The sequence below is a fragment of the Dendropsophus ebraccatus genome, chromosome 2, assembly GCF_027789765.1.
Source record: "Dendropsophus ebraccatus isolate aDenEbr1 chromosome 2, aDenEbr1.pat, whole genome shotgun sequence".
Classification (NCBI taxonomy): domain Eukaryota; kingdom Metazoa; phylum Chordata; class Amphibia; order Anura; family Hylidae; genus Dendropsophus; species Dendropsophus ebraccatus.
The window spans coordinates 118177415-118191595 of record NC_091455.1 but is presented as its reverse complement, the minus strand read 5'-3'; the positions used below and the strand labels follow the sequence as shown (position 1 = coordinate 118191595).

Below are 14181 nucleotides of genomic sequence, written 5' to 3'. Positions count from 1 at the left end.
GGTAGGGACTACCACCATGGTCTAGGCCACCCTGTTAAGGAGAAGGGCGCCCTCAAAAGACAGGGCTAGTATCTTCCTAAGAAGAGATCAGAGTGCACGCTCCTATCCAGCCCACTATGGCCATCATTTTTTCTGCTTCCTTACTACATTGGACTAGCATACCTATTCACATAATATTTTTGAGGAGTGTGTTCTATAGTTTTTAATAATTGGTACTGTATTTTAAAGTGACGTTTTATCTGTGCCCATTAGTGGACATTTTTTTCCTTCAGATATTGGAGTTATAATTATATGACCACAGGGCTGTTTTGCATATAACTTGGGGGAACAGATACCCCGAACATAATATTTCTGTTGTGGCCACTTTGTATGGAAAAATTTGCAACAATCTTTGCAGATGTTTAAGCCAAGAACTGTGAGTACACTGAAATTTCCCTCTATGTGCAAATGGATATTACCATTACCCAATACCCTATAGAAATGGCAGTAATCATAAGATAGAAATGTAGTATTATTTCTATAACTGTACTGGAAGATCTTATAGCTCTGTGATGTGCTTTCATTTGTACCTGAAATGTATGGCTTAATATCCAAATGGGTGTTGGGAGCGTGCTGTCTGACACTATCCAATCAGAACTGACACTGCCAGACTGTGTAGGGACACCCCCCAAACCGCAGCACCCAGTTGGCTAGTATTTCTTAAGTTTTCAAAAAAAGAGAGGAATTACACATCACATAGGAAAAGATCTTCCAGAATTGTTATGTTCAGGAACAAAGCATGTGTCTGCTACAAAAGACAGGCCTGGAGTGGTGACAGGTCCTCTACAATATCAGGAATGGGAGTGGGGGTCCTAGATTTCACACCACCTCTATTTTCCAAAGCAGCATCCACTTCTGAGAACTCAGCAGCAACAGGCAAGCTGACCAACAATAAGGGTTGTCTTAGGTAGATAACATTTTTAGCATACATTTTCATTCCAAAATAGTGCCCCATTTACTTCCCTTGCCAGGTAGCTGGTACATTACTGTAAGAATATATGTGTACTATAAAGAGTAGTTACATCAATGCTGTAAGTGCTAGTAATAAGAGTTGGAACAGCTGATAGAACTGTACAAGGTCTGTGCACTCTCCTGTCCCCGACAGCTTGTACCATTTGTAGCATTGTCTTGTGTCCTCATCCCCCCTCTATAAAGGGAGCATAACAATCTGTCCTTACCACTCCATTGTCTTCCCAATCACAATAGTTGTAGCGTCACAGTTTAGATGTCTTCTGTCAGTACACAAGAATGGAAATTGTGCTCAGTAAATCACAATAGAGACAGCTGTGAACTTACCACAGCCATTGCTCATCCCCTCATACTTCCTGACGTTTTTATAATTAGGGGTACATTCACATGTACAGCGTTCTAGCAGCATGTTTTTGCCTTTACCCATGCTAGTTAAAACATGCAGCGTCAAAAACATGTAGCTGAAAACACCACACGTGTGAATGTACCCTAAATCAGTCATTATTCAGATTACCAGTGAATGCTCCAAAGCCAGAAGAAACATGATCAGACGAGTTTTGATACACCTGTAAATGAGGCAGCTTGGTGCATTGGGGTTGGGACTACTGGCCTTTTCTTGTGACTGCAGGTAAGAGATTTATGCTGCGTTTACACGCAGCGAAAATTCTGCCAATTGATCGTTTAAGGATTTTTAAGCAATGGTTTGATTTTAATAACGATCAGTGTTTAGACAACGAAATCGTTAGAAAATCGTTAAAAAATTTGTAAGAAAAATTGTTATTGCGATCGTTTTTAAGATCACTTAAGCCCATCTTTCACATAGGGTGAATCTTTGAAAGACTGTTTACACGAAGCGATCTGCGAATTTTTAGCAAACAGCGAACGACGATGTTAAAAGATCAAAATAAATGATTTTTCGCTCGTCGCTTGATTGTTTGCTGTGTTATGCGATTGTTATTGCAAAAATATGAACGATATGCTCCGTGTAAATGCAGCATTTAATTATCCAAACACCCTGCAATGAAGTATGTATTACATTGAGAGTCTGTCCCTCCTAATAGTAATACAAGGGGCACCAACAGCTTAGTGGTAGGCCATCACATATAGCAGGGGTCAGAAACCTATGGCTCTTTTGATGGCTGCATCTGGCTCACAGACAAATCTTTAAAAAAAAAAACCTTCCATAAACCGTTTTAAAAGACCCCAGACAAGTGACTGCTCATCTGTCTGCCACTGACATTGCTCCGTGGACGTGACTGAAACGAAGAAGAACTGGCAGTTACTGTCCCTCAAGACCAGGAGAAGAATCATTAAAGGGGTTATCCAGCACTACAAAAACATGGCCATGATCAAGCATGATCGCCCCCCGCACCCCCCGGCCGTACGATTGCCCCCCGCAGCCCCCGGCCGCACGATCGCCCCCGGCCGCATGATCCCCCCCGCAGCCCCCGGCCGCACGATCGCCCCGATCGCAGGGGGGCGATCATGCGGCCGGGGGCTGCGGGGGGGCGATCGGGGCTGCGGGGGGCGATCGTACGGCCGGGGGTCGCGGGGGGTGATCATGCTGCCGGGGGGGGGGGGCGGGGGGCGATCGGGGCTGCAGGGGGGGCGGGCAGGATATACATTACCAGGTCCCCGCTCCTGCTTGCTTCGGCGGCTCCCGACACGTTCTGCCCAGCCAATCAGTGCGCTGCCCTGCCGCAGCGCACTGATTGGCCGGGCGGGCCGTGAAGACACCGGGAGCCCTGAAGCAAGCAGGAACGGGGACCCGGTAATGTATAATGTCCGGCGGCTGGGATCAGATGCAGTAAAAGAACATAGTAACGATCGCAGAAAGGATCATAGTAACGATCGTAACTAATGACTATCATTCTGTGCAATATGGTTAACGATTTAGGTTAGGTTAGAGATAAACAATCTCATTTGTAATCGTTTATCGTTAGTCCTTAATTGTTAAAAATCGCTTAGTCTAATAGGACTTCTGGTTCCTCAATAGTCTGGGTGATCAACAGCAAGATGTTGGCGATTACTTTAACCACTAGGCTAATGATTCCTGTTTGTTTCCCTGTGCTTTACTCTGACCTCTGCTTGTATCCACTCTATCCTGTTTGCTGCCTGCCCTGACCCTTGGCTTGTTCCCGTTAACCTGACTTGTCTGCCGACCTTGTACTTCTGCTGCCCGCCGTTACCGACCTGGATTGTTGACCTTGGATTCATTGTATTTGTTGTCTGTCGCTGTCCTGTGTTTCACCCTATTGAGTATAGAGACTGTCATTGTGGTTGTCCGCAGTCGTCTAGGACTTATGGCACGCAGGCAGGAACAGTGGGCGGGGTCAGCTTAGGGCTCACTGTCTGTGTCTTGTCTGACTGCCTCTTGCCATACCTGATACTGACAGATACATTGAAAGCACAATCTTGGTAGTGTGGTGGACGGGTATGGAAGGAGACGAAAGGCAGTGCAGCACTGTGGAGAGCTTTATGGGGGAGAGTTTAAATTGTATACTATAAAAAGAGAAACCAATATATATGAACCCAAAGTACCACAACAGCATAATATGTAATAAGTGACATGCCTATGCCCTGGTCATAACACATTAACATAAATAATTATTCTGCAGTTGGGTAAGCTATACTTACCCAAGCAAAGAAAGTGGGTAGTGGTCACAAGTGTAAGGATCTGAGCAAATGTGACAAGTGCCAAATTGTGGTGACTAGACAACTGGGTCAGAGCATCTCTAAAATAGCAGGTCTTGTTGTGTGTTCACAATATGCAGTGGTTAGTACTTAACGTAAGTGTTCCAAGGGAAAACACCCTACACAGGCTGAATGAAGGCTAGCCAGAACAGCTACTGTACCACATACTGATGATTTAAAGGGGTAGTGTGGCTCTAAAAAATTATTCACAGAATAACACACATTACAAAGTTATACAACTTTGTAATGTATGTTATGTCTGTGAATCGCCCCCTTCCCCGTGTCCCACCACCCCCACCCGTGTACCCGGAAGTGTGTGGTGCATTATACATTACCTGATCCGTGACGAGGCCGTCCGCCATCTTGTGCCAAACGTCATCTTCGGACGCACGGCCGAATCGCAGTTATGCTCAGCCAATCGCGGCTGAGCAGCTGTGAATAATTTTTTAGGGCCGCACTACCCCTTTAATTTAATGCCACTCCATGCAACAGCTATATATTCTAATACAATATCTGGCATCATGCTCACTATAGTAAACTACTCATTATCATGGTGTCACTTTTCTTTATGCCAGGTTGTATGTGTATGTTATTTGGCAACCAAGAGGAATGCTTTCAGATAAAAAGCTAAACAGAGGCGGTCTTAATAAAAGGTATTCTAAATCTAGTGACAGCAATTAAAACTATATTTATAGCAGTTGCTATAAGAAGATGTTACCATGATTATATATTAAACATGAATAGAAATAGCACTATTTATAATGCATGTTCTGTTATTCAGCTTATTTTAGAAATACTCAGGTTACTTTTAAAGCAAGAGATTCCCTGAACATCATGTATCAATAAACCTCCACTATGTCTAATGCTTTCATTAGTTTAACAGAAGCTGGAAGACAAAAAAAATAAAAGGTACTTCTAGATGTTCTATGAACAATGTTAGTGCTCACTGTCAACCTTTCAATTAATTACAACCTTGGGCTATGTTCACACTACGTAAGGGTAGCTTCACACGGGCGTATTAGCTGCGAGCTTTCCGCAAAAAATCGCATCTAAACCGCACGGTACATATGTGCGGTTTATTTTGCGGAAATATCGCGTGTAGCCGCGGTTCGCGATTATAAAATTCTGCGTATTATAATGTTAACATTAGTGTTATCGTCGGTTAAATAAAGATTAGTGAATAGATGTTGATTAGAAAAAAAAAAATATTCGTGACTGGATTGGGTCTTTCTACCTGTGAGAGCTTGTGAGGTAGCAAGTGTACCATACGTTACCACACACAAAAATTTTTGGTCGATCATGTCAGTCATTCGTCCTCTTCGTTTGAGGAGGCCCTACTTGAAAATGCTTCTTCAATTGGCATTGCGCCTGGTGACTGACCACTGTGAGGTAAATGTTAAAGAAGTTGAAATACACTCACAACTGTAAGACCTGTGTTGAGACATATTACATATGGGGACTGTCAAGGCACACTATTTCACAAATGGTAAATGTCCGTGAATGAAACTTGAGAAATAAACTCTTGGTGTAAGTGCCGGGACACAGCTATCACTCAGCAGTGTACCCGCACCTTGCTCTGATCTCCCTTCCTCTAGCAGCAGCTCACCCCCGGTACTAGCATACTGTGTGGGTAATTTTGTTGGTGGAGCACAAGAATTCTTGGCCATTCCTATCAGCCGGCGACCACGGGAGGCACTGCTGTACCCTGCATGGCTTGCCATAGTACCCAGATTTCCCTTCCTTCACAGATGCCACAGAGACTTGCATCGTGAATCCTGTGACCCAATTGATGGACTGCCATGCGGAGGGTGCCATGCTGGTTTCTGAAGAGAGCTTTGCGGGAGGGGAGTCTGGGTACTATGGCAAGCTGAGTGGAGTTTGGCAGATCTCACTATTAGCGCCTACTGTGGTCCCCGGCTGATAGTAACGGCCCTAACTTCTGTTCCTTTTCCGCAGCAGCATCCAGCCACCAGCGCCTCCCACATCAAATTTAACCCCCTTTCACCTCCTCTTCCCCCACGCCCCCTTCTCCGCCTCTCTGCCCTCACTCCTTCCTCTCACCCCCCATCATCTCCTCCCACCCTCATCACCTCCTCTCACCCTCATCACCTCCTCTCACCCTCATCACCTCCTCTCACCACCTTCTCCTCCTCTCTCCCCCTATCCATGGCCATTGTTAGGGGTGGCCAAACTGTCCAATTCCCCAGTGCCCTCACCCCCTGGGGCCCACTGTCACTTTATAAATCTCCTTCCTTCATAAGTGGAGCAGAGCGGCACAAGCAGCTTCCCTGCTCCACAAAAGAAGCAAGGAGCCGAGCGGCTGGACAAAAAGGGACGGCCCCCCCATCAGGACCATATGCTCATACAGCCACCCACCTCTCCATATAGAGTACACATGCAACTGTACCATATACAGGGAAGGGTTTCCTGTATGCTACTGCCCCCCCTGTTCAGGGCCTGGAGCCCATACAGAAACCCTCCCCCTCTGTATGTATGGGAACCTGGCCATGACCAATATATGATGATGGGGTGTACTGTATCATACAGGTACCCCTCCCCCATGCATTAAACATTATATTTGGAGGGGATTATGCATGATATAGAAACTCCTCCACCCCTAATATCTCCCAACTGTCCCCACTGGGGAAGGGGCTAACTCACCGTGGGCAGAAGGTGGATGGCAGTGGTGGTTGGGCATGAGTAAAACATCTGAGCTACGTATCTGCTAGAGAAGGGGATGCCTTTTATAGGGGGGGATATGACATACAGGGAGATTACCTATACTGGGGTCTGTCTGCATGGGTGGATACTGTCTACTTGTTGTAGGGGTAACTAACAGGCTAATTACTGGATTATATATTCTATTTAGTGGGCTCAGAGGGGTCTGGAATATAATTTACATGCACAAATGGGACCCACTCTCGGGGCTTCATGAGTCTTATGCAATTGCAGCAAATTACCACTGAGGCCGTTGCTTTGACTACGATCTCACTAAGGCAATTGTGTATTTGATCCATGAACGATAAGCTGGTATGCAGTCATTATGGGGTGGTCATTCTGTGGCTGTAATACTCTGCTGTATATAATGTGTATATAGAGTCATTATGTGGTGAGCTGTCTGTGGGGATAATAATCGTTAGTATGTAGTGTGTATATCGAGTCATTATGTGTCAGTCGCTCTGTGTAGGTGCATTCATTTGACCGGGAAATTGGTGCTTCCACGTGCTCTGTCTTGAAGTGGTTAGTAATTGTAATGTGTATTGGTTGTGTAATCTTAAACTTATGTTTTGTAATTATGTTTAGGAACGAATCCAAAGACTGCCACGACGCTATTGGGTTCATCCTTTAATAGAGGAGCACGACAGTCTTGGAGTCTTCCACCGCCTGTATGTCAATTTGCGGAGGTATGTTGTGTAGGTTAATTATCTTAACGGAGACGTTAGTGGCTGTGGAGAAAATTTTGTTCTAGAGGTGCAAATTTTAATATATGTCTATAAAAATTAAACCCTTCACAGATATCCCGATAAATTTAAAAATTACTGCAGGATATCAGTACAGCAGTTTGATGACCTACTGAGGCTGGTGGGTCCAGAATTAACATTTGAGGACACAAATATGAGACGGGCAATATGTGCTGAGGAGAGACTACTCATCACCTTGCGGTGAGTTTTGCTTTCAGTTTATGATGATGTGTATCATGACTGTATCGTATATTGTACAGATGTTTAGGTCCCACTAAAGTGGGGTACTAGGGGATGGTAGCTGTGGGGATTTATAAATGTCGTGGGTGTCTTCCCGACTGGCAGGCCCATTAAAGTCAGATGTTAATTAAATTATATATAAATTGGCGTCATCTAGCAACTGGCAAACAATAGTACATTAAGCCGCTGATACATAAAGGAGGAGCTTTATCATACATGGTGTGAAGTGAAATTGGCCCTTTTGTCACAAGCAAACAATCAAATTCCACAGTCAGACGGTATGAAAACGGAAAAGTTGGATTTCATTAGTTGCCAGGGGGGACTGATTCAGTTAAACGGTACCCCATGTTTGAACAATCTCCTACTATTTGGTGGAAAAACTTAGGGCCCTATTCCACAGGAGAGATAAGCTGGTAATTTGGCCCAATTAGGTAAAATGTCGCTTGCTGCAACAGAGATAACAATCAGCCGATGATCGTGTCATTGGCTGATCGTTTGTTATGCTACAGACCTAAAATCATTGGTCAACCACCGCAATTCGCTATGGTCAAATAGCGGTGCACGCTGGCCTACCAACAATTTGAGAAGTCCGCCATACATTACCTTTTAATCATCCAGTCCGTTTCCCTCCCTGCGTCCCGCATGCTCTACATTCAGAATGCCCTGTCAGCTGTCACAGCGCTCAGCCAATCACAGGCCGAGACCACCGCGGCCTTTGATTGGCTGAGTGGCCTGTCAGCTAACAGTCCACTTTGGAAAACTAGTGCACGGGACCCGGGGAGGAAGACGTACCGGATAAGAAGTCCAGACAGTTAATATATGGTGCACGGCCTGCAAGGACAACAGTAATAATGTCCCAGCAGCTCTTGGTGAACTATCATCGGACCATGGAATAGGACAAGTGAACAAGCACCAAACCAGCATATCGCCTATTGTTTACATGGTTGGTCTGGCCTTGCTTGGCCTGTAGAAGAGGGCCGTTAATTAGTACTATCTGTCACCTTTCCACTATGCTGCTGACTGGGGTCATGATCTATGCTGGCCATAGCACTATTGCCTTCCTATAAAAAAAATCAACCACATCAAAAGCTGGTAAAAAAGCCACACTTGTTAACGTACCTTAAATACATACATCTGAGTGGTTGCCACACAATCAAGAGAGACGTTCACCTCATATGCAGCTAGTTTACAATGGAAAATTACCTTTGACATGGGCACCCCCTAAGTGCCTGGGTTAAATTAGTTATAGTAAAGTCATTGTTTCAACTGAGGCTGTACATCTAGTTTTCCATTTTCTATCACCAACCTTAATCTGGCCAAAATTATGTAGCTTGGTTACATTGGTTCAGTGTGGGTTCGAAAAACCATGTGTCATTCTGCCACCCAATGGACCACGTTACCCATTTATTGTATTGCACACATCTAGTTGTTATCTTTAGAAATGGTGCAAAATTAGGAAAATATGTGTATTTTTCGTGTTCACTAAGTTTGCCTTTTTTTCTTTTTTTTTTCTCTTCCCTCAAAAAAACCCTACTCTCATCAACAGATTTTTAGCCACAGGAGAGAGCTTTGCATCCCTACACTTTCAATTCCGAGTTGGTGTTTCCACCATCTCTGGAATTGTGAAGTGCACATGCGTCGTCATCTGGCAGAAATTGCAGCCCATGGTGATGCCTAGCCCTACCGAGGAGACTTGGCTACAGGTTGCAGCAGGCTTTCAGACTGTTGCCAATTTCCCAAACTGCCTAGGTGCAGTTGATGGCAAACACGTCAGGGTGCAGCAGCCACCGCACTCAGGATCACGCTTCTATAATTATAAGAAGTTTTTTTCGGTGGTCTTGATGGCGGTGGCTGATGCACACTGTCGTTTTGTTGCCATTGATGTTGGTGCCTATGGCAGTACTGGGGACTCTCGGGTGCTGCAAAGCTCACAGATTGGACTGCAAATTCTCCGAGCGGGCGAAAGGCTCCCAGCCGATCAGCCACTTCCGGGCACCACGGATCCAGTTCCATTCGTTATGGTATCGGATGAGGCATTCCCATTACTCAGTAACCTGTTGCGCCCATACCCACGAAGAGAACTCGATACCCGGAAGCGAATTTTTAATTTTCGGCTGTCCAGAGCACGTAGAGTCGTGGAATGCACCTTTGGAATCATGACTAGTCAGTGGCGGGTCTTAACTACTACCATCAAATTGGATGTGCAGACAGTAGACAATATCATCAAGGCTTGTTGCGTTCTCCACAATTTCACCAGGCGAAACATCTTGGATGAAATTGTGGAGGGCCAGCAAGCCTGTCTAGATCCAGCTGTCAACTGGCAGCTGGATCATCCATCCAATTTGGTGGTAAGTACTCGAGACCTGTTCGCTGACTACTTCATGAGCTCCGAAGGTGCCGTGCCCTGGCAATACTCCTGTGTTGGTGATGAGTAGTCAATCCGGTAGGCACATAGGAGGCAATCCTAAACCAGGACCAGGAGGCTGTTATGAGGACGTTTGAGAGTAAAATCCTTTCAATTACAAGCCAAGACTGCAGTTTGTGGATACATCCATCTCTAAACAGCGTGGTAAGTGATAAATTTTGCTAAATTACATGAACATTGCTTAACTATCTAATTGATAATCACGCAATCGCTGTTTGCCTATAACCATGGCCATACAGATTTGCCACACTGAATAACTAATGGACAATATCAAATTTTGTTATGCAGTAGTACTAGAGTGTGGCAAATATCAGATTAATTTACAAAATTTTTCTGATATTATGATCACATTGGGGGAGATTTATCTAACATGGTATTACTTGCAACAGGCTCAGTTGCCCCTAGCAAACAATCTGTATCTATAAACACACCCTAACTAAATAACTGGAGAACATGCTGGTCACTCCACTTTGTAAAGTAAAATATTACCTCTGTTTCCATATAGGTAAGCAGTTTGCTCACCAAAGGTTGCATAAGTTAACCGTGGTTTCTCCTACATCCGTATTACTACAGTACACATATGTTGAGAGTCGGGGAGTATAAATTGACTAGGTGAGTAGTGTTTTAGAACGGCTAAATTTTACCTACCTGCATTGCTTTTCATTCTGATGTGGTGGTAATTTGGGTGGACTAACACTATGGATTTTTTGGAAACGGTCCAACCGTAAGATATTAACAGGGGACATGGGCCCAGGACCAAAGCTGTGATGCAGCAAAATGTGTAAGAGGCACCACCAAGGGGGGTTTGCCGCAATTCATCCCTGAACCCATAGTGAAAATGTGAGGCCCCATTCACACGTCTGTGTCATTTATGACTGTCAGGAAATCCTGATCAAGAGGCCTCAAATGCCATCAGGAAAGTATCTGGATTTCTAGACAGTAATCCGTTGTTACCTTCAGGAAACCATCAGGAAAAACCTTCAGGTTTTCCCAATGGATAAGACAATAATAGACATGATGGGAGATATAGTTCTGCAAACGGAATGGTCACAGCTTGCAGAAGTACAACTCCCATAATGATCTGCTGAGAGGTCATGATGGGAGTTGTACTTCAACATGGATGCCCACAGTATGCAGAAGTACAACTCCCATCATGACCTTTAGGACATGGTAGGAGTTTTAGTTTGGCGGAGAGGGGGGGAAGGGTGGGGGGGACTTACCTGTCCGGCGCTGTTCAAGCCGGGGTGAGGGGAGGTTGACACCGTTTCAGGGGGCCGGATCTCACAATCAGCGTCTGGTCTGGCCCAGGCGGGTGGTCAGTTTACGGGCTGCGTGCGTTGACATCTGTGGGGTGGTTGAGGAGGTGAGAGCGACGGGCCCTTAGGTCCAGGAGGGGGCAGGCAGCATGATGTTTGGGCTGCGTGGTGCTGGGCTGAGGTTGCAGGGTGCCAGCCGCCACGCAAACAACCCAAAATCACGCACCCTTTCCTGATGTACATCAGGAAAGTGCCCATGATTTCCTCGCTTCCATAGACTTCTATGGGGGCGTCCAGATCGCAATTCCTGACAAAAATATAACATGTCCTATTTTCTCAAGGTCTAATTTTCCAGAACATACACCCTTCCGGAAAAATCCGGAAGGGTGTACGTGACTAATACAACGCCCAGGTTCCTCAAACCCGCCAAGATTTTCTGATAGCAAATCCGGTTGGTTTTTCAGGACATATGGAGGGGGCCTGACCTGTAGGCAAGCAATTAACAAAGTAAAATTCACTCAATTAAAAAAAAAAAATGTACATCCATACCGTATCTAAACAAATAGGTCAACAATTGATTTTTTAAAAATTTTTATTGCAAAACAAACAGTACAAACTAGTAAGTCCAGAAAACATTCCTCACAGGTGTAACTTTTATTTTTAACCATAAAAGTATTGATATATTTAACAGGACATTTCCTCTCTCCTAGATCACAAATTGTCTGCAGTCGCATGGCTACCTTGCTCTAGAAAAGATGATGTGAAGAAAGGAAAGGCAAACAATTTTGCAGATGTATTTTTAACTGTTTTTTTCACATGTCTTAGTGGCAACGTCCAGATTATTAAAAAAAAAAATTATATACCTAACAAACTGAAGTCTCAGCTTCCTGAAGTGGGAATGGGGGGTATTTCTGTGTTAGGTATTAACCAAAAGGTGGTTGACCGTGGCTCAGTGTTATGGAAAATGATAGCCGAAATCCAAATTTTGTATGGCGCAATTGTTGCTGGTGGAGCTGACCATAAACAGTATACCTAAGTAGACCAGGTTGTTGAATCCATCCCCGGCAACACCATAGAAAGCCTAAAGTTGAGGGCAAACATGAGGCAAACTAATAGAGGTGAGCACCAGGGCCAACCAGACAATTAAAAAGATTCCTCTGTCCTGGCCATGGAACTCATCTCAACTATTTTCAATAATGTGTACGTTGCTCTTTAGCTTCGTTAAGTCTGCCACATGGAAATAGATCAAGGGACATCACATCATGGAATGGGTAATTATGGGGGAGTCCTCAGCAGTCTGGTGGTGAGCTGAAGAATGGCAGCCATGCGGACAAAAACTATGACAAGTCTGCACAAAATGAAGGCACTTTAAGCTCAGGTATTTCAGTAAACAATAAACAATAAAACACTCAACAAAATAGAAACTATACCAGTACCCGTATGGGCTGTACTTTCACAATCGCACAATTTCACTCTTGTGTCTACTGCAATATCAGACACTGGAATAACACCATAGGATGCGCAATATGCACTTGGCACACCTTTTTTTCTAAACATACAATGTGGCCCTAATAATCCTATGCCACAATGCAAGTCTAATACAGAAGATCGATCCAGGAGCATGGTAGAGCCCATCTGTAGTGGAATTTTGGCCCTTTGCTTAGCGTTGACTGCTGACGTTGGATGAAGCCCTAAGGATAGGTGCAAAACATGGATATAGTCAATGGCTGTATCCATGTTTTTCAGACAACCGTAGAGCTTTATCCAACTTCAGCCGCCACCACTAATCCAATGTGCTACGATGGGTTTCGGATGGACTTTAACAGGTACCCGGTCCGCTCTTCTTTTAAGTCTAAACCATACAACCTTTACCCTATGTCTACTAAGGTAAGTTTACTTAGAGCAATAAAACAGGGACATTGCAGAAATAGTGTAACATGTATAGCAGTTGCCCTCTCAGAATTTCAATAAATGTAAACAGTGTATCACAAAATTGGCCCATTAACAATACGGCCAATGGCTTTTCTGCCAATAGTAAACAACTGAACTTTAGCCATGTAATTGCATTAGGTCAGAAATTTTCTAAGCTGTATATAGTGACAACAGACATTATGATACACGTAGGAGAAAGTGTTTTCCAGGCCACATTTGTTTTTTTAGTAGGGACAACAGAGACTTTTGCATGGTATACCCGGTTTGGGCATTGTCCACCCACTTCACCAATGCTGGACCTAACCAGTCTGCAAAGTCTGTCCAGGATAAATTTGCCATATTGGAATTAAAGTTTGCTAAGGTAAATGAGGTATTTAACAGTACGTAGGCTCTCTATAAATAGGTATATGATTGTGTATATATGGTCAGGAAGATATGTTGTTTGTGAATAGTGGTATATACTGACAGTATACATCACTATTCACAACCAACATATTTACATGACCATATATACTATACCATATTAATATTCTTAGAGAGCCTAATTTAGTATTCCCTTGGGTAACCTCTGGCACATAGACAGTAGTGCACTTTGAGTCAGGGTTTAGCTAAAAAATTGTAGGGGTTTTGCAAACATACTATATTTTTGTACTTACATAAAATTTTGATACGTGGTGAACAGTGGGTATACGGCTATACTTGTGAAATTTACATGCTCCCGCATATCAGCAGCAATCTATTAGGTCTATAAGTCACACTATATACAACACAGAAGTGTGTTACTGTACCTTACTTCACACCACTACATGGCTAGTGTCCACTGATTATTCCACACACAATAATAACACACTATCTGACACATAGAAAAATATACAGAAACCAATATGCTAACATAGCATAATAACAGTAATTTAACTCTCAACATTATCTACCTATTCAAAGTGCCATCTTCCCTAGTGTAACAGTGAGTACTTCAAATACTTTAAAATTGAAGTGGAGAGGAGTATGGGGCCTCAGAATGGCCAACATCAGAAGTACTAGTGTGCTGGTACATCTGTGAGGCATGTGTAATTTGGGTGATTGAAGAGGATTGCTCAGTCGGAGAATTTAAAAGCTCCAAAAATGTTTTACGAGTAGCAGAACTAGCACTCATTTGAGAGGGTTT

The 14181-nt window shown here is 43.9% G+C and overlaps 2 protein-coding genes across 2 annotated transcripts in view; one reads left to right on the top strand and one right to left on the bottom strand.

The window, feature by feature from the left end:
* The first annotated feature begins 5001 nt into the window (after positions 1–5001).
* LOC138784165 (uncharacterized) lies at positions 5002–11943 on the top strand. Its single transcript, XM_069959677.1, has 6 exons — positions 5002–5091; positions 7006–7106; positions 7218–7364; positions 8950–9972; positions 10334–10440; positions 11795–11943. Exons 1-4 carry the CDS (start codon positions 5002–5004, stop codon positions 9836–9838), a joined length of 1227 nt encoding a protein of 408 aa, XP_069815778.1. The 3' UTR covers positions 9839–9972; positions 10334–10440; positions 11795–11943.
* A 2055-nt stretch (positions 11944–13998) lies between these two features.
* The window catches only part of LOC138784164 (uncharacterized), a 29121-nt gene continuing 28938 nt past the window's right edge, over positions 13999–14181 (bottom strand). The window contains exon 6 of the mRNA XM_069959676.1: positions 13999–14181. This exon is cut by the window's right edge and continues 559 nt beyond it. Within this exon, the coding sequence (XP_069815777.1) occupies positions 13999–14181 (183 nt within the window).

What these genes read in the sequence shown, in the direction of transcription:
- LOC138784165 (XM_069959677.1), top strand. Translation starts at nt 5,002, where the DNA reads ATGTCAGTCATTCGTCCTCTTCGTTTGAGGAGGCCCTACTTGAAAATG. An exon ending in CTGTATGTCAATTTGCGGAG is followed by an intron (nt 7,107 to 7,217) that starts GTATGTTGTGTA and finishes AACCCTTCACAG; the next exon opens with ATATCCCGATAAATTTAAAA. An exon ending in AGACTACTCATCACCTTGCG is followed by an intron (nt 7,365 to 8,949) that starts GTGAGTTTTGCT and finishes TCTCATCAACAG; the next exon opens with ATTTTTAGCCACAGGAGAGA.